The sequence below is a fragment of the Danio aesculapii genome, chromosome 6 (assembly GCF_903798145.1).
Source record: "Danio aesculapii chromosome 6, fDanAes4.1, whole genome shotgun sequence".
NCBI lineage: Eukaryota > Metazoa > Chordata > Actinopteri > Cypriniformes > Danionidae > Danio > Danio aesculapii.
In genome coordinates, this window is record NC_079440.1 from 57,807,423 (window position 1) to 57,833,858 (window position 26,436).

At 35.8% G+C, this 26,436-nt stretch overlaps 2 protein-coding genes across 3 annotated transcripts; both read left to right on the forward strand.

Annotated features, from left to right (window-relative positions):
• The first annotated feature begins 874 nt into the window (after positions 1–874).
• On the forward strand, positions 875–21,792 carry LOC130231164 (E3 ubiquitin-protein ligase RNF182). Of its 2 annotated transcripts, XM_056460609.1 has the most exons (3): positions 875–1,073; positions 18,563–18,617; positions 18,720–21,792. In XM_056460609.1, the coding sequence occupies exon 3, from the start codon at positions 19,243–19,245 to the stop codon at positions 19,984–19,986; it is 744 nt and encodes a 247-aa protein (XP_056316584.1). In that variant the 5' UTR covers positions 875–1,073; positions 18,563–18,617; positions 18,720–19,242; the 3' UTR covers positions 19,987–21,792. The 2 variants fall into 2 exon arrangements, with proteins under 2 accessions (XP_056316584.1, XP_056316583.1); XM_056460608.1 differs by having other exon boundaries at positions 18,563–21,792.
• A 3,407-nt stretch (positions 21,793–25,199) lies between these two features.
• zgc:109913 (regulator of G-protein signaling 9-binding protein) lies at positions 25,200–26,125 on the forward strand. Its single transcript, XM_056459212.1, has 2 exons — positions 25,200–25,401; positions 25,590–26,125. The coding sequence occupies exons 1-2, from the start codon at positions 25,200–25,202 to the stop codon at positions 26,123–26,125; spliced, it is 738 nt and encodes a 245-aa protein (XP_056315187.1).
• The last annotated feature ends 311 nt before the right edge of the window (positions 26,126–26,436 follow it).

The following is a 26,436-nucleotide window of genomic DNA, read 5'->3' on the forward strand; positions in this document are numbered from 1 at the left end:
GAAGTTGATGAGTATTTTTAAATCAGTGGATAAAGATAAAGTGCAATTTCAGAATAATGCACAGCCATCTGAAAAACAATCGTACCACCCTTACAAAGAATAACCATGATTTTTACATAGTAAAATTGTAGTGAACATATTTTTATGGTCCATTGAAATCCATTCATATTACCACGCTTTTCTACAAATACCATAATAAAACTATGGTAGCAAAATCATGGTTAATTTGGACTCTACCACAAATTAACCATAGTTTTGCGACACAGTCCATAGTTTTACAATGGTAAATCTAATAAAACTATGGCTATACAAATGAAAAGTCAACATAGCAATTTATTCATTTATTCATTTTCCAATTTTAATCTGGGGTCGCCACAGCGGAATGAACCGCCAACTTTTCCAGCATTTGTTTTACACATCAGATGGCCTTCCAGCTGCAACCCAGTACTGGGAAACATCCATACACACTCATAAACACTATGGCCAATTTAGTTTATTAAATTTAGCGCATGTGTTGGACTGTGGAGGAAACCGGATCACCTGAAGATACCCACGCCAACACGGGGAGAAAATGCAAACTCCACACAGAAATGCCAGCTGACCCAGCAGGGACTCGAACCAGCGACCTTCTTGCTGTGAGGCGACAGTGCTAATCACTGAGCTTAATTTTCATAAGGGCGTCGTTAAATTTAACCTGTCGGTCACAGTTAAGTTGCTCACGTGCGTAAGAGAACTAGCTAGTTAGTTAGCTAGCTAGTTAGTTAGTTACTTGTTTGGCTAGCTAGATTAGTTAGTTAGCTAGTTAGTTGAGTGGACACCGGTCGGAGCTCGCGCTGGCTCCTGTTGCCACAGCAACCACTGAGGAGAAATCTGTGCAGCTTCTGATGCTGTAGCATTACCGCAATGAGGGGGATGTAGCAGTTGTGGTCGGACAGATGGGACCTCAAGATTGACTGTGACTCACCACAAAGCGACGAGAAAAGCAAAATGTGTCCTTAATAGACGATTGTTTCACTGGACAGGAGGGTCGAAGCTGGACGCGACCGTTTCCGAGCCGCATTCAAGACCTGAGGGTGAGTGTCACTGGCGAAAACTGCGGATTAGCATGATGTATAACGAGAGTTTGCTCATTCAATTATTCATTAGCATCAAATGTTGATGTGTGTTTTAACGCGTTATCACAGCTGATGAACGTCTACGACAACGCGACTTTTTTTTCTCCTTCCAAAGGCGAATTTATGTGTGTCAGATTTGTTTTTAATAATTAATTACATTTATCCGAGCCGTCATTTAGATATTAAAACGTCGTATGAGTTGGAAAAGCGACAGTTCGATGTAAAAACGTCAATGGCAAAACATGTAGGGTTCGGCGACCGATTGGCTGTCGATATAAATGTGATTATCTACTTGTTTTCGTCTACAAAAGAGTCATTTTGTTTGATGTATTTGGGCTGTATTTATAGTTATTCTGAGATTGCTGTTATAAAATTGACCTAAATTGATAGGCTACATTTAATAATACCTGTTGGACCAGCAATGAACATTTAAAAATGGGAGACATATTTATAAAATGTTCCCAATTAAACAGTTTGATTAGTGATACATGATGAAACATCGTTTGTATTCTTAGTTTTGTAAAAATCTATAGGCTAATTCAATATTATTTATGTAAACCATTGGCTATGAATATGAAAAATGCATTGCACAAATGTATTCCGCTTGATATTTTAACTTACAGACACTAAAATTGGGAATTTTGTTCCCAAAAGGTGTGTAAAATTAATGTTATTAGCTATATGCTATATCTTTGACTGAATTATATGCACAAACAAGTAGATTATGGAGTTATTTATTGTGCACATGATATCGAACTGTATCAGACTCCTCAGTAATGGACTCTGAATACAGTCATTGAGGCAACTAGAGAGGGAGAGAGTGAGTCTTAGCATGTTATATAATGTCTTGTGTGGAGGATGAATTGTAATTACCTCACTGAAAAAGCCTCTCGAACGCCATCATTAATACAGTCTGCCATTCTGAAGAGTCTGTGCTAGATGCAAGACAGAAACATATTATTAACAACCATAATATATGCTTAAGAGCAACAGAATTGTCCAATTCTTTTAGAGAAAACCTGTGAGAGTTTGCGCCTCATCAACACTGATTAGACTTATTTATTTATGCTGACAGTGTTCAGTCCTGGCAGTGTTCCCAATTGCAAAATGGCATGTCTTGGCAAAACACAACAGTCAGTCGAGGACGAGCTGGTCATTTAGGACATTTAGTTAAAGTATTTCAGTGGGTGACATTATAAAATATCTCACTTTAAAATGTGGATGTGCCCCTTCCTGCAGGGTCAGCTTAAACTAGGCCACGTCTGGTTATACCTGTGTGGGTTGGACTGTTTCAAACCTGCGCTTGACTGAATAGGATGCCTAACTCCCATGTGAAGTCACCACTGAGCTGTCACACTAAATCAGGAACAACTACACTAAAAACTTTAACTGCATGCGCAGAAGTGACACAAAATAAGGCCCTGCTCCAAAATATAGTGAGCTTTATAACCAAAAACGGGGATAGTTCACCTAAAAATGTACATTTCACCATTTACTCACACTCAAGTGGTTATACACTGCAAAATGCTTTTCTTACTTTGACTTTTCGTCTTGTTTCTAGTCCAAACATGTAAAAATTTCTAAATCGAGAAGCATTTTCTAGACAAGCAATACATATTATCTTGTTTTAAGAAATAATATGCCAAAAATTAAGCAAGTTTTAACTTAAAACAGGCAAAATAATCTGCAAATGGGGTAAATAATCTTGTTTTTCCTTTTGACATATGATTATTTTGCTTGTTTTATTGGTAAACTCGCTTAATTTTGGATTACTTCTGAAAACAAGACAATATGTTTTGCTTGTCTAGAAAACACTATACTTAATTTAAGTTTTTTTGGATATTTGAACTAGAAACAACAAAAATCTAAGAAAGAAAAGCAGTTTTGCGGTGTAAATGTTTATGAATTTCCTTCTGTTGAGCACAAAATAAGATATTCTGAAGAATATTGGAACAAAAGCAGCTATTGACATCTATAGAAGGAACAAAAAAACTGTTTTTTTTCCCCAACATTCTTCAGAATATCTTCCTTTTCGTTCAACGAAAGAAAGACACTCAAAGACGTTTGGAGAATGGGTAAATGATTACAAAATGTTAATTTTTGTGTAAACTATGCATTTAAAGTAAAAAATCCTTCCAGTAGGGCTGCACAATATATTGTTTCAACATCGATATCACAATGTGATCCTTCGCAATAGACCATATCAATGTGGTCATGTCATTGGCCCATGAGCATTTCCTGCTTATCAAACTATTTCATAACTGTAACCAGAGGCAATTCAATCATAACTTAATATTAAAACAGCTCTCATAACATCATTTATTAATATGTGGCTCTTTTTGGATTCTCGGAAGCTATAGAAATTAAATATGTAAAACAGGAAATACGTTGGGACCATTGTTTTTGTTTACATCTCTCAAAATAGTCTATAGTCACATCGCGAGTATATGCATTGTTGGGTCTGGATTATAATTGATCATTTTGCAAGTGTTTTTTGTGGCCTGTGACTGTGTGAGGATTGAGATAAAGTATTGAGAGCTTAGACAAATGACAAAATAATAATAATTTAATTGTTTATGAAACGAAGACTATGCAGTATTATTTTACATTTGATTATTCAATTCATGTACACTTGAATACAGTTCAACAACTAAATGCTGTTTATTTAATTGGTATCTTTTTTCTTTATTGAATTTTTCTGTGCTTGTAGATTGTTTCTTATATTAATGCTTTTGCACTCCCCTACAAAATCATATCAATCCATCTAAAATGATCAATTCTTTCCAAATAGTTATTCATTACATCTAGGTAAATTATATTCCTATCGCAATATATATTGCAGAATAAAATAATATTGCAATGTTAGATTTTTCGAATATCGTGCAGCCCTAACTTCCAGCATGAACATTTCCTGATAATTTACTTTAAATAAATTATGTTTTTTTAAGAAAACATGCAGGATTTTTCTTTATTTAGTGGACTTTTGTGGTGCTCGGTGGTTTTAACTTCCAAACTACAGTTTTAGTGCAGCTTAAAAGGGCCTTAAATGATCCTAGATGAAGAATAAGTGTCTTACCTGACAGAACGATCAATAATTGTCTTAATAAAAATAAAAATGTATGCACTTTTTTTTCTGACATGCTAATCAATTCAGAAAGGATAGCAGTTCATCTCCATCAATCATCTGGTAATTGCTGGACAGTCTGATATCCTTCTGTTCAGATGTCAAGGCAAAGACACTGTGCTGATCATGTCCGGATGGCTGCGTTTGGTGTGTGATGAGATCCTGTCAGTCTTTGCAGAAATTAGATTACTGGGCAAAATGAATTAATATGAGATGTATTTACCTGTATAGGACATTCAATCAGTTCATCTTTGCACAGAAATCAATTGTAGGTGCATTTCTCTACCTCGCTGCTGTCAAGACTTTGATCTCAGTTCCAAAATTAAGATTAGATTAAGATTACTTTCACAGGCCTGGGATGATGATAATGACTGGCTAAACTAACCAGCACAGTGCTTTAGTACTAGAAGCAGCCAATAGAATAAACTGTTTTTTTTTATGTTAGATATGGAAGTAATAGAAAGCAACACAATTATAAAAAAAATTGTGAAAATTAACCTGACCTTTAGCTACCATTTCCCAGTCGAAAACCCTCTTCAAATCTGTGCGGTGGGGATTCAGGAGGGTTTCTGATCAAGCGAAGTCAAATCCTGCATGTTTTGCTGAATGAATATCTTGTTACAATAAAATCACAGAAATGCCATAAGTTGTGGATGTTGTTTATGTAAGCATGTAAAGTAGGAAGCATGTCTTGCATACTGGAGTATATGTTTCAGAAAGCATAAACAATAATGAAGGATTAATATAGTTGAAAATGAATCATTTAGAACTATTTTAAAGTAATATTTTAAATACAAATTCAGTCTTATATGTATGGCTTATATGTTGAAAATGTCACATGTCTTTCCTTGTCTCATTCTAAATAGCAATTTAAAAACATGTAAAAGGTCAATATTATTAGATTAATATTAATTAAAAGCTGTTCAATAACTTGCCAAATTATCCTAACTTAGTTAGCATAATTAACCTAGTAAAATGCCTTTAAATGTCACTTTAAGCTAAATGCTAGTATCTTGCAAAATAACTAAAATATTATACTGTCATCATGGCAAAAACAAAGTAATAAGTTATTAGAAATTAGTTGTTCAAACTATTATGTTTAAATGTGTTGGGGAAAAAAATCTGTTAAACAGGCACTTGAGAAATATTTGAAAAACTATTTATATTATATATATATTTACAGGATGTCTTCAACTGTATGTATGTCTTATTTTGAAAAAATCACATTTGGTTAAGAATTCATGTAAATTATAGCATATTTGAAATCTGAAATGGCAGAATCTATAGGAAACAATGGTTACTGAATATTACTGCCATCCATTAACATCGAAATAATAAAACATTTCTCATATATTCGCTTCCTCTGTATATTCTGGTCTCGATCATGCTGGAATTCACACTCTGTTTCTGAAACCATAAACCCCACCTACTTTCATTTGATCCCTGTCGTTTTGACATTGAAGTGTGCTGTTACACTGCAAAAAATGTATTTCTTAGATGGATTTTTGTCTTGTTTCATCCAAATATCTAAAAATTCTTAAAACAAGTCTTGTTTTCAGAAATAATATGCCAAATTGAAGTGACTTTTCCTTAAAACAAGCAAAATAATCGGCCAATGGGGCAAGCAAAATAATCTTGTTTTTCAGTTTGACATAAGATTATTTTGCTTACCCCGTTGGCTGATTGTTTTGCTTGTTTCACGAATAAACTCACTTAATTTTTTAATATTTGGACTTTGGATCCAAGTAAGAAAGGCATTTTTGCAGTAAATAAAAGGCACACCAGCTTAAAAAATAACTTTTAAACCTTTTTGTCATCCCAACAATGCAGCACTGAGTAAAAGAGTGAAGCAAAGCAGTGTTTCAGATATTAATGGGGTTAATTTGGCTATTTTTAACTTGTTTCCATCAATGTTCACACTCAAAAAATTACTTTTGCTGCTTGTTTAAATTACTTATTTAAAATGAGCTGAAACAACAATTGTTAAGTTTTTTGGGGCACAACTTAATATTTTTATTACAACTTAATTGTTTCAATTTACTTACTTTTGTTATAATGATTAAGTTAACTTGTGTTGGGACAACATGAAGGAATTGTGTGGAGCCCTGCATTATTTTTTTTTTTACAGTGTATGGTAGTTTGTGCCCTGTCTGTTACTTGAGAACATTGTTTCTATTTGAGTTGATAATAAGTTGATAATAAAAAGATAATACATTTTCCAAATTCTGTCAGTATAGAGCTGAATTCAGAATTATTGGGCCTCCTGAATTACTAGCCCCCTGTATATTTATCCAGTTTCTGTTTAATTAAAAAAAAAATAAAAATCAACACATTTCTAATCACAATAGTTTTAATAACTCATTTCTAATAACTGATTTATTTTATCTTTGTCATGATGACAGTAAATAATATTTGACTGGATATTTTTCAGAATACTAGTATTCAGCTTAAAGTGACATTTAAGACTTAACTGGGTTAATTAGGCAAGTTGGGGTAATTATGCAAATCATTGTATAACAATGGTTTGTTCTGTAGACAATCGAAAACAAATATTGGTTAGAGGGGCTAATAGTATTGACCTTAAAATGTTTTTTTATTTTATTAAAACTGGTTTTATTCTAGCCAAAATAAAACAAATGAGGCTTGTTCCAGTAGAAAAGAATATATAAAATACTGTGAAAAATTCCCTGCTCTGTTAAACATATTGGGAAATATTTAATATTTTTTAAATAATTAATTTAATAAATATTTAAAAAATTTGGGAAATATTTTTTAAAAAGACAGAAAAAAAAATCCACAGGAACTGTATATATCAGTCCTTCACCCAGAGATCTTTTCCTTCCTGGATAATTTAGTTCCAGCCTTCTTACCCATCTTATAATTCCCCAGCAACAGTTACACGTCTGCTTCCTATTTAGTTTATTCAGGAACTGAAAAAGAGAGAAAGAAACATGATGACGCATCCATTTTATGTGGAGCAAAACCACTTGAATGGAAATTCACACAATACCCTGTGCATGTCCTGGGAAAACTTTGGTAGGCATGGGTCAGTTATCTGGTCATTGCACTTTAAAGTTAGTTAAAGATTCATGACTTGCTCAGCATACATTTTAATGAATCTGAAAAGAAGTTTATAAATAGATTTGTCCTTTAATTGTCTTTATCACCATATCTCAGCCATATTTGGTTTGTAAATATCAGAAACGAACAGTTTGACCTGAGAATCAGTGTTCCCTAAAGTGCCCCTATTATGATTTAAGTATTATATTATGTTGTATTACAAAATGCACAACAAATAGAGTAATTCTCTCTTAAATTTGGATAAGTCCAGCCTATTCTCTTCATAGACCTGCATTCAAATACTGTATTTGGTACGTTATCAACATCGTGTTGAAAACAAGCATTTAATTTATTGCTATACTCTTACAAAACACGTTATTAAGCGTTATTAAAAGTTATTATCACAGAAGTAGCAAAATAATTCATCTACTGACATCATATCTGTATTCTTCATGATCAAAATTTGTACACTGCATAAAAGGTTTTCTTGTTTAGATTGTTGTCTTGAGTCCCAATTAGGGTCGGCGATGTCAACCAATTTGGCATCATACAATGTCTAATGTTTAACATCGCGATGGATGTGGCATCATCGTTGTAGGTGGCAGTGAATTAATTATAACTAATAATTTGTAGCCTACCATTTCAACTTCCTGACCCGCATGGTTTTTGTTTTACCAATAACCAAATCATAAATAAATAAAGATAAGTTACACACACATTACCACCTGTCAATCACTTTTTCCACACGACTCTGAATAGGCAGAGTTATCTGTGTCGCTATAATGGCGTCGACAGACTTGGTTGGTAAAAAAAAAGATGCACAAGCAACAGGAATCAACCAACAGTATCTGAGGTTTTCACTAAAATTATAAGCTTGTTTTAAGAAAAAACCTCACTTAATTTTGCCATATTATTTCTAAAAACAAGACAATATTTTTTGCTTGTCTAGAAAATGCTTTTTTTTATTTAATAATTTTTAAATATTTGGACCAGAAATGAGACTAAAAGTCTTTTTTGCAGTGTAAGAGCAGAATTTCTTGATGCTTCAGATAGCCAACTTCGTTTATAAGCTCAAAATTAATATGAAATGGGATTCTTTGAAAAATAAGGTGATATAAAATTTGTATTTGAAGAAAATGGACATATTAATGACTTCAGATGCCTGTAAACCTATAGTAAGAGTCCTTCAAACAAAAGTAGTTATCTTTAAAATAGCACAATAGGGGCACTTTAACATGTAACTAGGCTCTAATAATAATTCCTATATAGTGCTTTTCTAGACACTCAAATTTTTTTTTTTCCTTTATTATTTCTTTTTAAACAAGAAATAACCTTTAAAATAGCACATAGGGGCATTTTAACATGCATCTAGGCCAGGGGTGTCCAAACTCGGTCCTGGAGGGCCGGTGTCCTGCAGATTTTAGCTCCAACTTGCCTCAACACACCTGCACGGATGTTTCTAGAAAGCCTAGTAAGTGCTTGATTAGCTAGCCCAGGTGTGTCTGATTGGGGTTGCAACTAAACTTTGCAGGACACCGGCCCTCCAGGACCGAGCTTGGACATGCCTGATCTAGGCTCTAATTTCAAATTTTCATTATCATTTCTTTTCAAAACAAGATATAATCTTTTAATTTACTTACTTTATTTGTAAATTATCTGAAAATAATGTTTCGCATGTTCAAACTAAGATGAAAAACAAGTGTTTGAGAGGATCTGCGTGCTCCTCAAAAGGCTGACGTAAACATTGGAGCGGGCAGGTGAGCCGCTATTATTTATGTAACCCACAGCACTAGGACACAGATGGTGTTTTCCTGTAAACGCCCCTTGCATCTTTATTTCCGCTTCTCACACAAACACAGAGCCTACACACAGACGCAATCGTCTCCTGCGGGTACTGGCACTACAGGTCACCAAAGCAAGATGACAAACACATTTGAATATCCTCATCATTTCCACCATTCAACCCAACTGACCTGTACTAATAAGACATTTTAGAGATCCTGGATAGACAATGATTTAAAAAATAAAACTAAAATTTCCATTATTTACTCACACTCAAGTGGTTCTAAACTTGTATTTCTTTCTTCTGTTAAACAAAAATCAAGATATTTTGAAGAATGTTAGGAAAAAAACAGCCATTGACATTCATAGGACAAAAATAATGCTTGTGTTTCAACATTCTTCAGAATATCTTCCTTTATTTTTAACAGAAGAAGTAAAGGACGATTGAATCTGACAAAAAACATCTCTAAAAAGAAAACTAATCTATTTTATTCTCAAAATTATATAAAAAATATTTCAGATTAACAAACAAAGCAACTTTAGAATACCTAAATTCCTTGTGGGAGGAAGATTTAGGTGTTGAAATCACTGATGAGCAATGGGAGATAGCCCTCGAACAGATCCACAGGTCATTGGTATGTGCAAAGCATGGCCTCATACAATTTAAAGTGATACATCGTTTACATTAGTCCAAATAAAATCTTAAGTATATATATCCAGAAGTGGACCCTGCGTGCATCACTGGCTCATATGTTTTGGAGCTGCCCAAAATTATCTACTAGGAAAATATTTTTCCAACATTCTCAAGAATAGGTCAAAAGCCGATAGATCCAGATCCCCGTATTGTAGTTCTAGGTATTACTGATTTCGAGATTAAAAAAAGTGCAGAACAAAATATAGTTCCATTTGTGTCTACCAGCATGACGGTTAATATTATTAAACTGGAAACAGAAAGATGCTCCCACATATATACATCTAATGAGGGATGTAATGAAAACTTTGGAACTGAAGAAAATCTGATTCTCCCTAAAAAAAGAAAGATGACAAATTCTATCAAATCTGGCAACCTTTCATGGATTATTTTAAAGACAAATTCTGCAGGAAATAGTTCAATTGAAGAGGATAAGATATTCTGAAGAGTGTAGAGGGAAAAGCAGCTATTGACATTCATAAGACAAAAAAAAAGCATGTTTTTCCAACATTCTTCAGAATATCTTCCTTTATGTTCAACATAAAAAGTTAAGAACAAGTAATTAATGATTTTTTGGTCTATCCTAAAATAGATATCGATTTTTCATTAAAGACTTAGAGTTTGTGATTGAATCTGACAAAAGAAATCATCTATATAAAGAAAATCTATTTTATTCACAAAATTATATTGAAAAATATTTCAGATTAACAAACACAGCAACTACTGAATACCTGAAATCCTCCTGGGATTCTCCCTAAAAAAGTAAGAAGACAAATTCTATCAAATCTGGCAACCTTTCATGGACCGTTTTAAAGCCATTGAAAAAATTGAAGAGGATTAGACTAATTTAGATTAAAGCTGAGGGTTAATTTTTGTTTTTATTTCTATATGTTCTTTTTTGTATTTTTCATTTATTATCGTTTTGTATTTTTTTATTATTGTATTTATCTATTATTATTATACTTCTGTATGTATTGTTTGTATATTAAATGTTTTATTGTCAATTATTGGGTGAATGTTTGTTGGACCAAGTTTGTAAGTCATTGTGTTTGAATGTTTAAAAGAAACAAAGAAAGAAGTATTAATAAAATAAACTACCTGACTAAAGTCTTGTTGCCTATCCAAGTTTTAGGCGAACAACAAATAGTAACTTGACTAGTTGATGATTTGGAATCAGAAGTGGCTTATATGAAGGGCAAAGGTCTTTAGATTACGCTTATTTTATCAAAACAAAATATGATCATGCCTTGATTATTAATGATTTAATTAGGACAGTAAGATCTGACTTTACTTAGACAAAAGTCTTGTCACTGAACAGAAATAATGTTCAGTATAGAATATAAAGTCATACTGCAGTAGAAACAGAATGAATATTGTGTCTGACTCCATCATGAGCTTGGAGGACTGCATCCATACATCTCTGCAATGACTCAAATCACTGATTAATAAAGTCATCTGGAATGGCAAAGAAAGCGTTCTTGCAGGACTCCCAGAGTTCATCAAGATTCTTTGGATTCATCTTCAACGCCTCCTCCATCTTACCCCAGACATGCTCAATAATGTTCATGTCTGGTGACTGGGCTGGCCAATCCTGGAGCACCTTGACCTTCTTTGCTTTCAGGAACTTTGATGTGGAGGCTGAAGTATGAGAAGGAGCGCTATCCTGCTGAAGAACTTGCCCTCTCCTGTGGTTTGTAATGTAATGGGCAGCACAAATGTCTTGATACCTCAGGCTGTTGATGTTGTCATCCACTCTGCAAATCTCTCGCATGCCTCCATACTGAATGTAACCCCAAACCATGATTTTTCCTTCACCAAACTTGACTAATTTCAGTGTGAGTCTTGGGTCCATGTGGGTTCCAGTAGGTCTTCTGCAGTATTTGTGATGATTGGGATGTAGCTCAACAGATGATTCATCAGAAAAATCCACCTGCTGCCACTTTTCCAAATGATCAACTAGAAGTCAAGTTATTATTTGTTGCTCTTACAACTGGGTCAACGACAAGACTTTTGCCAGGTAGTGTATATATAAATATTTACACTACCTATATACATACAGTTGAAGTCAGAATTATTAGCCCGCCTATGATTTTTTTTCCTTTTTTAAATATTTCCCAAATGATTATTAACAGGGCAACGACATTCTCACTATGTCTGATAATATTTTTTCTTCTGGAAAAAGTCTTACTTGTTTTGTTTCGGCTAGAATAAAAGCAGTTTTTAATTTTTTAAACACCATTTTAAGGTCAATATTATTAGCCCCTTTAAGCTATATATTTCGATAGTCTATAGAACAAACCATCGTTATACAATAACTTGCCTAATTACCCTAACCTGCCTAGTTAACCTAATTAACCTAGTTAAGCCTTTAAATGTCACTTTAAACTGTATAGAAGTGTCTTGAAAAATATCTAGAAAATATTATTTACTGTCATCATGGCAAAGATAAAATAAATCAGTTATTAGAGATGAGTTATTAAAACTATTATGATTAGAAATGTGTTGACAAAATCTTCTCTCCGTTAAACAGAAACTGGGCGAAAAAATAAACAGGGGGGCTAATAATTCTGACTTCAACATTTATATATATATATATATATATATATATATATATATATATATATATATATATATATATATATATATATATACCCGCTGTGGTTTATTTCATGTTGAAATGCCACTCTAAAATATTTGCAGCAAGTTTCGTAAAACATTGTGGGCCATAAATAGAAGCATTAACTAATTTAAGCAGATGCTTGCCATTCTGGACTGCACACACTAGCTTTCCTTGCCAAAATGTTTTTTTAAAGCCAACATGATGATAAATTCAGATTCAGCTGCTCAATGTTAGCATCACACAAACTAATTTAAAAATAGCAGAATCTGAATAAAGAGGACTGACTGAAATCTGCAGCCATGACCTAAGTATAACGCAGTTAACATATTCCACTGCAAAGTCATCGATGACTCAGCTAAATGTAGATGTGCTGTTAGCATGTATTGACTCGCTGCCATTTTAATGGCAAATAAATTCTAGCGTTCTTTTAACCTTCACTCTCCTGGCTTCATCTTGGATGGTATGTTTGACCCACTGGCTTTTATTCAGACTGTCTGCTGCCATTTGTGTGACCTAGCTGAAGAACCCTCAGAGACAGGCTGCCATCCAATGTCAAAGTCATAATTTCAGTGCATCTCTGCATCCTCGAATGTTGGACATGCGTGTGTGTGTGTGTGTGTGTGTGACAGTCCTTATCATAGTCATCAAGGTTGGGGCTGGGAGACGAGGGGGACGCTGTATCCTCTAGCGCCGCACACATGCTATTTATAGACTGGCTTCAAATTCGAACAACCTGCGCTTTGAGACATGGAAAGAGAGATGAGGAAAAAACAAAGAAACGTTACGTTGTGGGAAATTAAATTTGCATGTTTGCTGTGCTCTTGTTATGTTAACATCCACTTGCATCACTTGTTTGCCTCGCAGTGTCAGATTGGAGTGAGTCATGTCTGCAGGGAGTCAGGAAATGTTGGAGCTAATTACATATATCCTCAACTTTATACATGCTTGAATAGTTCCCCATGCTTACAGCTAGTACTAGGGTCTCTTAATTTTTATTGATGTTATAGAGGGTCTCTTAATTTTATTGATGTTATAGAGGGTCTCTTAATTTTTTATAGATGTTATAGAGCAGGCATGTCCAAGCTCGGTCCTGGAGGGCCGGTGTCCTGCAAAGTTTAGTTCCAACCTCAATCAGACACACCTGGGCTAGCTAATCAAGCTCTTACTAGGCTTTCTAGAAACATCCTTGCAGGTGTGTTGAGGCAAGTTGGAGCTAAAATCTGCAGGACACCAGCCCTCCAGGACCGAGTTTGGACACCCCTGTTATAGAGGGTCTCTTAATTTTTTTATAGATGTTATAGAGGGTCTCTTAATTTTTATTGATGTTATAGAGGGTCTCTTAATTTTTATAGATGTTATAGAGGGTCTCTTAATTTTTATAGATGTTATAGAGGGTCTCTTAATTTTTATTGATGTTATAGAGGGTCTCTTAATTTTTATAGATGTTATAGAGGGTCTCTTTATTTTATAGATGTTATAGAGGGTCTCTTAATTTTTATTGATGTTATAGAGGGTCTCTTAATTTTTATAGATGTTATAGAGGGTCTCTTTATTTTTATAGATGTTATAGAGGGTCTCTTAATTTTTATAGATGTTATAGAGGGTCTCTTTATTTTTATAGATGTTATAGAGGGTCTCTTAATTTTTTTATAGATGTTATAGAGGGTCTCTTAATTTTTATTGATGTTATAGAGGGTCTCTTAATTTTTATAGATGTTATAGAGGGTCTCTTTATTTTTATAGATGTTATAGAGGGTCTCTTAATTTTTTTATAGATGTTATAGAGGGTCTCTTAATTTTTATTGATGTTATAGAGGGTCTCTTAATTTTTATAGATGTTATAGAGGGTCTCTTAATTTTTATAGATGTTATAGAGGGTCTCTTAATTTTTATTGATGTTATAGAGGGTCTCTTAATTTTTATAGATGTTATAGAGGGTCTCTTTATTTTTATAGATGTTATAGAGGGTCTCTTAATTTTTATTGATGTTATAGAGGGTCTCTTAATTTTTATAGATGTTATAGAGGGTCTCTTAATTTTTTTATAGATGTTATAGAGGGTCTCTTAATTTTTATTGATGTTATAGAGGGTCTCTTAATTTTTATAGATGTTATAGAGGGTCTCTTAATTTTTATTGATGTTATAGAGGGTCTCTTAATTTTTATAGATGTTATAGAGGGTCTCTTAATTTTTATTGATGTTATAGAGGGTCTCTTAATTTTTATAGATGTTATAGAGGGTCTCTTTATTTTTATAGATGTTATAGAGGGTCTCTTAATTTTTATTGATGTTATAGAGGGTCTCTTAATTTTTATAGATGTTATAGAGGGTCTCTTAATTTTTTTATAGATGTTATAGAGGGTCTCTTAATTTTTATTGATGTTATAGAGGGTCTCTTAATTTTTATAGATGTTATAGAGGGTCTCTTAATTTTTATTGATGTTATAGAGGGTCTCTTAATTTTTATAGATGTTATAGAGGGTCTCTTAATTTTTATTGATGTTATAGAGGGTCTCTTAATTTTTATAGATGTTATAGAGGGTCTCTTAATTTTTATAGATGTTATAGAGGGTCTCTTAATTTTTATTGATGTTATAGAGGGTCTCTTATTTTTATAGATGTTATAGAGGGTCTCTTAATTTTTATAGATGTTATAGAGGGTCTCTTTATTTTATAGATGTTATAGAGGGTCTCTTAATTTTTATTGATGTTATAGAGGGTCTCTTAATTTTTATAGATGTTATAGAGGGTCTCTTAATTTTTTTATAGATGTTATAGAGGGTCTCTTAATTTTTATAGATGTTATAGAGGGTCTCTTAATTTTTATAGATGTTATAGAGGGTCTCTTAATTTTATTGATGTTATAGAGGGTCTCTTAATTTTTATAGATGTTATAGAGGGTCTCTTAATTTTTATTGATGTTATAGAGGGTCTCTTAATTTTTATAGATGTTATAGAGGGTCTCTTAATTTTTATAGATGTTATAGAGGGTCTCTTAATTTTTATTGATGTTATAGAGGGTCTCTTAATTTTTATAGATGTTATAGAGGGTCTCTTAATTTTTATAGATGTTATAGAGGGTCTCTTAATTTTTATAGGCGTTATAGAGGGTCTCTCAATTTTTTATAGATGTTATAGAGGGTCTCTTAATTTTTATAGATGTTATAGAGGGTCTCTTTATTTTTATAGATGTTATAGAGGGTCTCTTAATTTTTATTGATGTTATAGAGGGTCTCTTAATTTTTATAGATGTTATAGAGGGTCTCTTAATTTTTTTATAGATGTTATAGAGGGTCTCTTAATTTTTATTGATGTTATAGAGGGTCTCTTAATTTTTATAGATGTTATAGAGGGTCTCTTAATTTTTATTGATGTTATAGAGGGTCTCTTAATTTTTATAGATGTTATAGAGGGTCTCTTAATTTTTATTGATGTTATAGAGGGTCTCTTAATTTTTATAGATGTTATAGAGGGTCTCTTAATTTTTATAGATGTTATAGAGGGTCTCTTAATTTTTATTGATGTTATAGAGGGTCTCTTAATTTTTATAGATGTTATAGAGGGTCTCTTAATTTTTATAGATGTTATAGAGGGTCTCTTAATTTTTATAGGCGTTATAGAGGGTCTCTCAATTTTTTATAGATGTTATAGAGGGTCTCTTAATTTTTATAGATGTTATAGAGGGTCTCTTAATTTTTATAGATGTTATAGGGGGTATTCTAATTTTTATAGATGTTATAGAGCAGCCCAAACTTTTTGGGCCAAAGGGCAGATGAAAAAAAAAAAACAAAAAAAAAAAAAAAAAAAAAAAAAAAAAAAATTAAATTATATATATATATATATATATAATATGTGTGTGTGTGTGTGTGTGTGTGTGTGTGTGTGTGTGTGTGCGTGTGTGTGTGTGTGTGATATTTGAAGATGTCAGATTTAAAGATCTTTCAACTTGACATGGCATCTAAAAAACAGCTTGAAAAGACACGAGCGTAACGGTCAAATACGTCTGTCAAGCTCGTGTTTACATTGAAAAACAATAGAAAAGTAGTTCGTTGGAAAGGAAAATAATACAGGCTCAGCTGGGTATTGTGAATCATCATGACCATCGGTGAACATGTCGGCAACAATATATATATATATATATATATATATATATATATATATATATATATATATATATATATATATATATATATATATATATATATATATATTATATATACAGGCTTGCCACAATTCTCAACATAATATTGAACCGTTCGGTACGACTTCCACCGCTCAATACGCACTTGTGAATTGCGTTTTTTTGGTTTCACATTTAAATCATTTATGTGCGTTTTATTTCTCTCCGAATTGACTGTTTGTTTGTGCCTGTAAGTCTACGAGCTGAGATGAGGAAACTCCTCCCCGCAAGTAAATATTCAATTACTATGCTCTAAATTTAGGGGGCACTTAACCATCCTTCCACAGCCAGCGGCGGTGAAGTGAGACAACAGTACGAGGAAATGCCGGCGTCTTTCAAATCTGCGGTGTGGTGACATTTCGGTTACATGTATAGCCAACTCAAATGAAAACACTTCCAATATGACTGCACATCTGAGGTGCCGTCACCCAGCAGTATCACTGTATCACCCAACAGTATCATCTGAAGGCATGATAGCAGAGGTCATGAAGTCCTCCAAAAAAACAACAATCCCTCGCTTAATCCTTCCAGCAAACATACTCAACTGGTACCGAAAGACTCATAAAAATAACAAAGGCCGTGTTTAATTAAGTTTAATTAAGATTTTAAGTTTATTTATGTTTACTGAAGTACAAATATGTTTATTTGGTCAATTTATGCTTGTTAACCTCACATGTATGATTATTTTCAAAATGTTGGAATTTATGTGTCTCCCAGTTTGTACATTTTTTTTAATTATACAATACAGTAGGAACTAGTGTACTTTTTGAAGAAAAATAAACGAGTATTGCAATAAATCGTTTTTATCTTTTTCTCCTTAACCTCTTACTGTTCATATTGCCTAAGCATAGAACACACAAAAAAAAAAAAACACTTTTGTCAAGCCATCAGAACCGAACCGAAAACCGTGTTAAAAACCAAGATATGTATTGAACCGTAAGTTAACTGTATTGTTGCATCCCTAATATATATATATATATATATATATATATATATATATATATATATATATATATATATATATATATATATATATATATATATATATCTGTCTTGCCACTGTTGACTTCTTAGCGCCATCTTGTGACTGAAAAATAATTTGTAGGTTTGTGTATGCTACATTCAGCCATTTTTGATTGACAACTTTGCCTTTCATTAAAGAATTTTATAAACTATTGCATTGTGTCTAATTTTTAGGTTTTGTGGCAAGTAGCTGTGTAATAAGTAGGATAAAATACAACCAAAATGGTTGTTTTTGCAGAATAAAACTGTGTTCCGATTTGTGTGGGGCTGCCGATAAGAAATATTACAAAGATTTGTTTTTGTAATTTTAGCATCTGCCATTGTTTTCATTTCCTCATTTTATCTTACTATTTAGGTTTTTTTAACCTTTTGTTCTTTTTTACGATTTCTAGGTTACGGCTTTTTTATACCTGTTACAAGTAACATCCTAAATAAATATATAACCCTTTTTTTCAACTTGATAGGGGATACCTCCAAGATAAAAAAAAAAACTTCAAATGATTTAGAAATACTTAAACCAAAAATATTGCTGATAGTGGATTATACATTTTCCCAAAAACCATCAATCTTTGAGCGCTGCCAAAACATGTGCGTGATGTGCCTCTTCTTCCCCATAGTCCTCCAATGTCAATGGAGGGAGGTTAAAGCTAAAGAAACTATTATAAAGTCATTAATATTGAGAGAGACAACTAAAACTGGTTATGGAGGGCAGTGAGCATGCTTTCTGTCACACGCACCCACCCCTATGTTGACACATATGCCTGATAGGAAGAGCTTGATAAATGCAAAGGGTTTTTAGTGCTACAGGCTCAATGACATGAGAAGGGTTTTACACACAAAAGGTGAGTCTAGATAAGCTTAAGCTATTCCCTCTCGTGTTCTTCAAATCTACTGCATTGTGTTAACATCAAATTTGCTTTCTTATTCTCGACCTTGATAACATCCGTTTCTTTCTTTTCTTTTGCAGACTGGCCAAAGAGCTCCCAGAACTCCAAGGACAATATGAGCCCTCATAGCTGAAGGTCAGAGTCAAGTGGAGCCAGTACTGAAAGAAAATATCTGACGGTATTCAGGATGATTCTGCTGAGTTTATCTGAATCTGTTGTTCTTCAACCTCATTTCAGCATCAACTATGGATAACAATGCAAAAACAGGCTCTTTGTTGAGACTCTGATTTCACAGGAATTGGCAGATGCTTGACAGCCCTGCTATGGGATATTTTTGGACCTCTCTGGTGTCAGTTTCTTTATTGTCTTTTCAGGTTTGTCTGTCTCCAAATAATGTGGTAAAAGTTTCTAAATTGGACAGCCAGTCATGCTAAGCAATTAGCATGAAAGCAAACCTCTGTATTGGTGTATTTTAGCATCATTTCATTGTCTTAGATATATCAGGGTGTCATATCATGGACATTTGTATTATGTCAAGAGTTCTATTACATCTCAGTTCTGCTTCTGTGGACCTCTAATCGGCAGTAAGTACTGCAGGCTATTTGAAAAATGCATTTAAACAATTGCTTTTGGTGAAAAGCAAAGGCAAAGCTAAAAAAAAAATTAAAACAAGGACGGTGCTCAGGTGCTGCCGCTAAAATCTGCTTCATTTGAACATTCGCACCTGCTTTCTGGCTCTTCCAGTCCTACATCTCTCAGGATGAGCCAGAAGTCAGACTCAGAGACGGAGGGCTCCCAGGCACCGGTGATTTACACAGTGGAGGAACTGGAGTGCAAGATCTGTTACAATCGCTTTGACACTCGAGCCAGAAAGCCCAAAGTGTTGAGCTGCCTGCACCGCGTCTGTGCCAAATGTCTCAAGAAAATGGTAGAGCTGGACTCATCTCCAAGCATCATCAGCTGCCCCTTCTGCCGCCATGAGACTCACGTCCCTGACGAGGAGATCTGGTTGCTTCAAGATGACAGCAACATTTTGGCTATTCTGACCTATCAGGATCGTGCCCGTAAGAGCGGCACTACACCCAGCGGTGAGGTCCTATTGACACCCAACAGCCTGAGTGGAGGCGAGCAGGCTCACAGCTCCTCCGACTGCCTCGTTATCACAATCATGGAAGTCCCTGGAGAGTCGCAGTCATCAGACTCTATGAGCATGCTGAACATGGTGCGCTTGTACCGGCCAGCAAGCCTGGACTCCTTACCTTGCCACCTACCAGTGCAGAAGTGCCGGGCATGGACATCCCGTTCAGTTCCCCGCTTTCTGATGGGTTTCCTCTGCCTGGTGTACTTCAGTTCGCTGCCACTGGGGATCTACTTGCTGATGATCCAACAGCTCACCATGGGAGTGATCCTGGTCAGCCTGGTGCCCTCCACTCTGGTCCTCTGCATATTCTACGGCTTCTGCCAATGTCTGTGCCATGAGATCATGGAGGCCATCGCCACATAGCACACCACAGTAACTATGTTTCCATCCAAAGATGCTAATTAGATTTATACACAAAACTGGAAAATTGCTTAAAACATTAGCGAAAATTTCCATCAAATGAGAGAGAGAGCAAAATTGTAATTTGTAGGTAAATTGGCAACAAATATCACAAAGAAATAGGGAATTTGCTGCATTAAGGCTGGTTTATACTTCTGCGTCGAGCGATCGCCATGACCCACGGCGCATACCTTGCACGTTGTCGTGCATATATACTTCTGCGCACTGTTTGTGTTGCTCTGCAATAACACTTCTGAAATGCTAGCTGGCAGTGAGGTTATTTTCCTGTGTCGAGTTTCTTCACTGGTATCTTATTTTCTCTGAACCCTACCTTAATGTACAAGTAGCTAAAACTCGCTTATTCTGAGGCGGGAACTAGTGTGTGTGTGCAACAACTTTAATCATAGGGTAAACACAAACCAAAAGTTTCCTTCTGGAGCTCCTTTAAGGGACTTGAAACTTGTAAACACTCGCTCCAACGGAGTTACTCTGCTTTCATCCTCACTCACACTCGTTACCGCTACTAAGCGTGACCAATCACAGCTTGTGCTACACGCCGTTGCAATGTGTTGTTACTTTTTATAAAAGGTGTGCGTCAGCCACCACAAGGGGTAAGCAACCATGTGAAGGCTGCACAGGAGCATACATGTGCACTTGACGCAGAAGATAAATCAGCCTTTGGAAGCCACTGTGGGCCTTTTTTCTTATATGATCAATCACTTGAGCCTCAGAAGACGAAGACAAAATGCAATGAACGTGCAGTGGTTTTTGGAGGCGCAAGTCTTTGGGAGTGCAGACACTCAAGACTGGAGGTGATAATACTGAACCACTGTGATGACAGACTTTGGCTGAGGCATTTTAGAATGGCCAAAACAACATTTCAGGTGTTGTGAAATGTGGTCGGCCTGCTGGTTTGTCCAATATTGCCATGCCATCACACTAATTTTAATCGAAATCACATGACTTGCATATGCACATACTGGAATTTATTCAGTAAATGGGTTTCCGTTGTAGTTTACATGTATATATTATATATTTTGTGATCGGATAAAAATTGTATCCCACTCCATTAAGCACATAAGCTTTTAGCCGCATTTTCAACATTCATGTGCATCTTTTCATTTCTATTAAGCATTTTTTAAGCAATATTCCAAAAGGCATGTAAAAATAGGTGGATGGAAACATAGCTAATAGTGCTAATCTCTGAAATAGCAAGACCTGTAAAAGAACAAAAGCCAAATGACTGATGCATATCTGCTCCTCCTAGACACCCCATTGCACCTGATTATACCAGCATCTACCAGTGAAGTCCTTGTGAATCACCTCACGTTGTACGCAGGGGCAAGTATACTTGACTTTAGCTTGATTACCAGTGCAAGCTGGAGGTATTGATTTTAGACTGCAACAGATCGCTGTGGTTTTGTATCACGTCTAGCTCACCCAATGGGTCTTCAACAACTGTGATATAAATAACCCACAACGGAGAATGAAGTCCTTCCACAGTTTAATATGGAAACCACAGGATGTGTTCGATAATACTAGATGAATTTGTTCATTTTCCGTTATCTTTGGATATCTGTGGTATTATTTCAATCATTGTCTCAATGTTCTCGTTGAAGTTCCTAGTTGCCTTTGTAAGGCATGTCAATGGCCAAGCTGTAATGTATATGTACATCAAGTGAATTTGTGTTTGTCATTGCTATGAGAATGGACAAATACTTTGAAGCCACCTGTTAGATATTCAATAAAGATTCTCCATATCTAACTCAACTCTACGTTAAGTGATGAAATATGCATGCTTGAAGACTGTGTGAGTTATGTTCAGGAAAATAATACGAGTATTGAATTTAAAATGCAGCTGGTGCCTTAAAATGAAATTGTGGAAATTGATTTTTAACATGCACGGAAGACCCCCTACTTCACAATCGAGTGTGAACCAGCTTAAATTATTATGACTAAGGAATTACGCCAGTGCCTATTACAGCTTTGGTGTTTTGCTAACTGAATGAGTTAATATTACTGGTGTTGCTCAGGAGACTTGACCCACGAGAGCATACGTGCCGGATCAAGCGACACACAGCTTTCAAACAAGCCCAAGAAATCACAAGAGAGTCAATAAAGGATCCCCGTCTGTTCCTCCACAATACCATACTACTCTCCCCGAGGACAATTAACTTCACATAAACCACTGCGCACAGCACACACATTATTACAAGCACAGCCACATTTACACAGAGAACACACAGAGAAAGTCATTACTCATGGATCTCCTGATCTAAAACCTTGTCCTGCGAATCCTGTGTTTGTTCTGAGAAAGGAAAAACTCCTGACACAATGATCTACAGCACTAGGTATTCTGAGGACGGACTGCAAGGTATAGGCCTAATTTTAACAAGCATCCCTGAAGACCGGCCTCTATAAAAGCTTTGGGGAAAAGATGAAAGTACAAATACGAGGATAGCAGAAAGATCTTAAGCAGATGCAACTGATTTGAGAAACCGAACTGCTATAGAATATTGGAAGTTTCTGAGGGCTATGAAAGCACATGGATATCCTTAAGGATCAATAACCAGTAAGTGGCTTCTTTCTTTAGCAATTTGTTTTAGTCTTTTATGTGAACTTCATTGTAAAAATGAACTATGCTAAGTATACCTTAAAATATTTATATCCTATATTTGCAAGTTCTTAAACTTTAAAACAGCAATGGTTTTGTTCTATGAATTTAGCTGAAGTTGGATTAACATATTGTCAAATTTCACACTTTGGCCCAATCCCAATTTTATTTTTGTACCCCTACCCCTTGAAACAGAGTGTGAAGGTGAAGGGCTTCAAAATTTACCCCTAAGAAATGGGACACTACTACAACATGTGAGATTTTACTTCATATGAGATTGACGATCGTGACTGCTGTAGTCATTCTAGTTGCGATATTTTTTGGTATTTATCTTCAGGAAATCACTGAAGGCAAATATTATGTTATCGTGATGATATAATGTGGCAGTAAGGTCGTAACTGTACTTTGCATTTACACCGGGGCCATATTCATCTATGTAAACACATGAAAACAACATTAACATTTTACCAGACACTGGATATTCGAGTGTCATTGAGTGTCAGATGTGATAGAATGTTGTGGGACTACTACACAGGAGTTATCATTATGGATTATAGAGAGCGAAATTTAGTGTTTTTTTAAAGCATGACAGTAAAACGGGTGGCGCAGTAGGTAGTGCTGTCGCCACATATCAAGAAGGTCGCTGGTTCGAGCCTCGGCTGGGTTAGTTGCCGTTTCTGTGTGGAGTTTGCATGTTCTCCCTGCGTTCGCGTGGGTTTCCTCCGGGTGCTCCGGTTTCCCCCACAGTCCAAAGACATGTGTTACAGGTGAATTGGGTAGGCTAAATTGTCCGTAGTGTATGAGTGTGAGTGAATTTGTATGGATGTTTACCTGAGATGGGTTGCAGCTGGAAAGGCATCTACTGCGTAAAACATATGCTGGATAAGTTGGCGGTTCATTCCGCTGTGGCGACCCCTGATTAATAAAGGGACTAAGCTGAAAATAAAATGAAGGAATGACAGTAAAACACAAAGGCAGTTATGAATGTATTATAACATGTGCTTGTTTGTTGTAAAAATTCGTAATAATGACAAAAAAAATATACTAATTTGTGCATATTCTTACTTCCGTGTGCAGCTATCCTGCCGTTGTAGATAGTGTATTCTGGGAAATTTTCCTACCCCTTGGTTTCGAGTGTGGTCCTGAAAAATCCCCCTTTCGAGGGCTATCTAGCCTTTCCCCTTACCCATACGCCTTCAAGCTAAAGAGAATTGGGACACCCCTACCCCTTCAAGTGAACGTGCAAAACGAGGGGTAGGGGTAAGGGCTAAGGGGTAGAATTGGGATTGGGCCTTTATCTTCCATCCAAGAACAAAACTACACTATATAGCATTATAAATGGTGAGATTCACTCCACGTCTCGTTTTGAAGAGATCATCCCTATGCCCTATGATCTCTTTGAAGGATTTACCTTCCAGAGTGATACCTTCGAAGGAATTAGTGCATAGGTCTCAAACTCAATTCCTGGAGGACCCCAGCTCTACTCAGTTTTGCTCCAACCCCATTCAAACACACCTGATACAACTAATTAAGGTGTTCAAGAGTATTCTTGACCACCTTGATTATTTGGATCAGTTGTGTTTGATTAGGGTTGGAGCAAAATTGTGTAGAGCTGCGGCCCTCCAGGAATTGAGTTTGAGACCTATGCCCTAATTCCTTCGAAGGTATCACTCTGGAGGATAATTCCTTCAAAGAGATCATAGGGCCTAGGGATGATCCCTTCAAAATGAGACGTGGTGTGAATCTCACCATTTATAATGCTATATAGTGTAGTATAGAGATTGAGACCTATGGATTAGGGTATAGGTATGAGCCCTTCCAAATAAATCACCAATGTGCAACACCAATCAACTTCCCAGCGCAAATAATCACGAGGTCCAGAAGTGTACATCAGTCGTACCCTTGAAGTGTCCATTTATAAGCACTTCTGTTGGGAATGACACAATATGGCGGCCATGATTGCTTTCATTTTTGTGTGCTATAGCTCTCATTTGGAACACACTGCTATTCCGAGAGTGGGAGACTGACTAGAACCAAAGTCCCTTTAAGGCAAGTCATTTCCCTCAGAGGCCATCTTTGAAACACCTCTTGGTCAGTGTGCTCGGGCATTCTGTTTAAATGGGGAAACATCAAATTCTCCAAAACTGTTAGCCAAGCTTACGATTACACTTCATATTAGGAATCACCAATAAAATTTAAAAAAACAGCTGTGTCTTTAGTTTCATTTCTAAACATTCGAATCACACAATATCTGCAGAAACTCTTGTCTGGTCCGAGCCCCTCCCCAGTAGAGTCCTAAGGGCGTGCTCACACTAGGTACAGTTATCTAGAATTGTTCTAAAGCGTGATTGGGAACAATTCAGATAGCATAGTGTAAGTGCACCCTGAGTCTATAGCCATCACTGATTGGCTCCTGTACTAGAAGGCAGGGCTTAAATTACCATATTGACCGTTAAGCTTATCCCCATTCAAAACTATACAAGTGACATGTCTTGTGTATTCTATAGTCTTTGCTATAACCTAAATGTTCTGCAAGGTTTAGGTCGTCACCACTCAAGTGGTAATGAATCGCTGGCAGCGGTCGGTGGTGGAAATCCAAACCAGAAAGCGGCAGGTGAATGAATGCGAGCGGGCACAGGTCGCCCTGAGCAAAGTCACAGCCTGTTTCCAGCAAATGTCTACCTCCTTGGGGAGCAACGTGGACGGGAGCTTCCTTAGAGAGGAGATGGAGGAAACCAGGACAGTAGCTCATAAAATATGCTCAGGTGAGACAGTACTTGAAAAAGAAACCTTTTTGGTGCAGTGTTGGGTACGTTGATTCAAATTAGAAATGAACTACTAATCACATCGTGAAATTGCATTCCTAATTACTTGACAACTAATTTAATCTCTCAATGAATAACTTAATTACTTGATGCAATACTACATATAACCTGCATAAATCTCAATGCAGGGCTTCACCGGAGGCTGCTATCACTGCTGATGGAAATAGACCAAGGACAAGAGGACAAAGAACAGGTTGAGCGACTCTGGGTCATCTTCTTGTCCAGCTTGGAAAACTTCCAACAAGACCTAAAGAAGGTCAAAGTCCTGCAAGAGATATTCCCGCTTACCCAGCGCAAGGATCGACAGGCCCTGGTCAACACAGGTTTAGCAGGCGGAACATCAGAAGTAGCAGCTCGGGCAGCCATGGTACAAACACCCTGGCTATCGGTAGAGGAGACGGAAGGCACAGACCTGAAAACCCACATAGAGGAGATTGATGTTTTACTTGAAGAAATGCTCCAGAGAGTTAACGTGCCACTGTGGTCAGTTGAACCCACCCAAGAAGCTTGGGTTGAAGGCAGCTCTACTCAAGGTGTTGGGCAAGAAGAGGATGAAAGCTTAGAGGAGATGATGGAAGTGGAGGTGGTGTCTCAAAATAAAACATCTGGCTGTTGCCATCATCACAACTGCAAAGTAGGCTGTCTGCTGTGTCTGCTCAGCTAGCGTCTGATGGTTAAACACTGCAAAAAAAAAAAAAGCTTTTCTTACTTATTGACAGTGTTGGGGAGGAACTAGCTACTAGCTTATTTAATTACAAAATAACTGTATCAGTAATTCATTACAGTTACTGAGAAAAAAAATGTGTAATTAAATTAGTTAAAAATCTGGGATGTGTAGAATAATATTAATCTGTTGCTTTGTCTGTTTTTGATATGCTCGATGCCTTCTGCTAAGGCCATTTATTAAAGCGGTGCTACTCTGATGTGGTTTGAATTTGCCACATCTACCAATTACTTTAATCCTTTTTGCCGCTG

Bases quoted from the DNA above. Each gene is read 5' to 3' on its own strand.
- zgc:109913 (XM_056459212.1), top strand. From the start codon at position 25,200: ATGAATCGCTGGCAGCGGTCGGTGGTGGAAATCCAAACCAGAAAGCGG. The intron at 25,402-25,589 runs GTGAGACAGTAC...ATCTCAATGCAG, and splicing joins AGCTCATAAAATATGCTCAG to GGCTTCACCGGAGGCTGCTA.
- LOC130231164 (XM_056460608.1), top strand. From the start codon at position 19,243: ATGAGCCAGAAGTCAGACTCAGAGACGGAGGGCTCCCAGGCACCGGTG.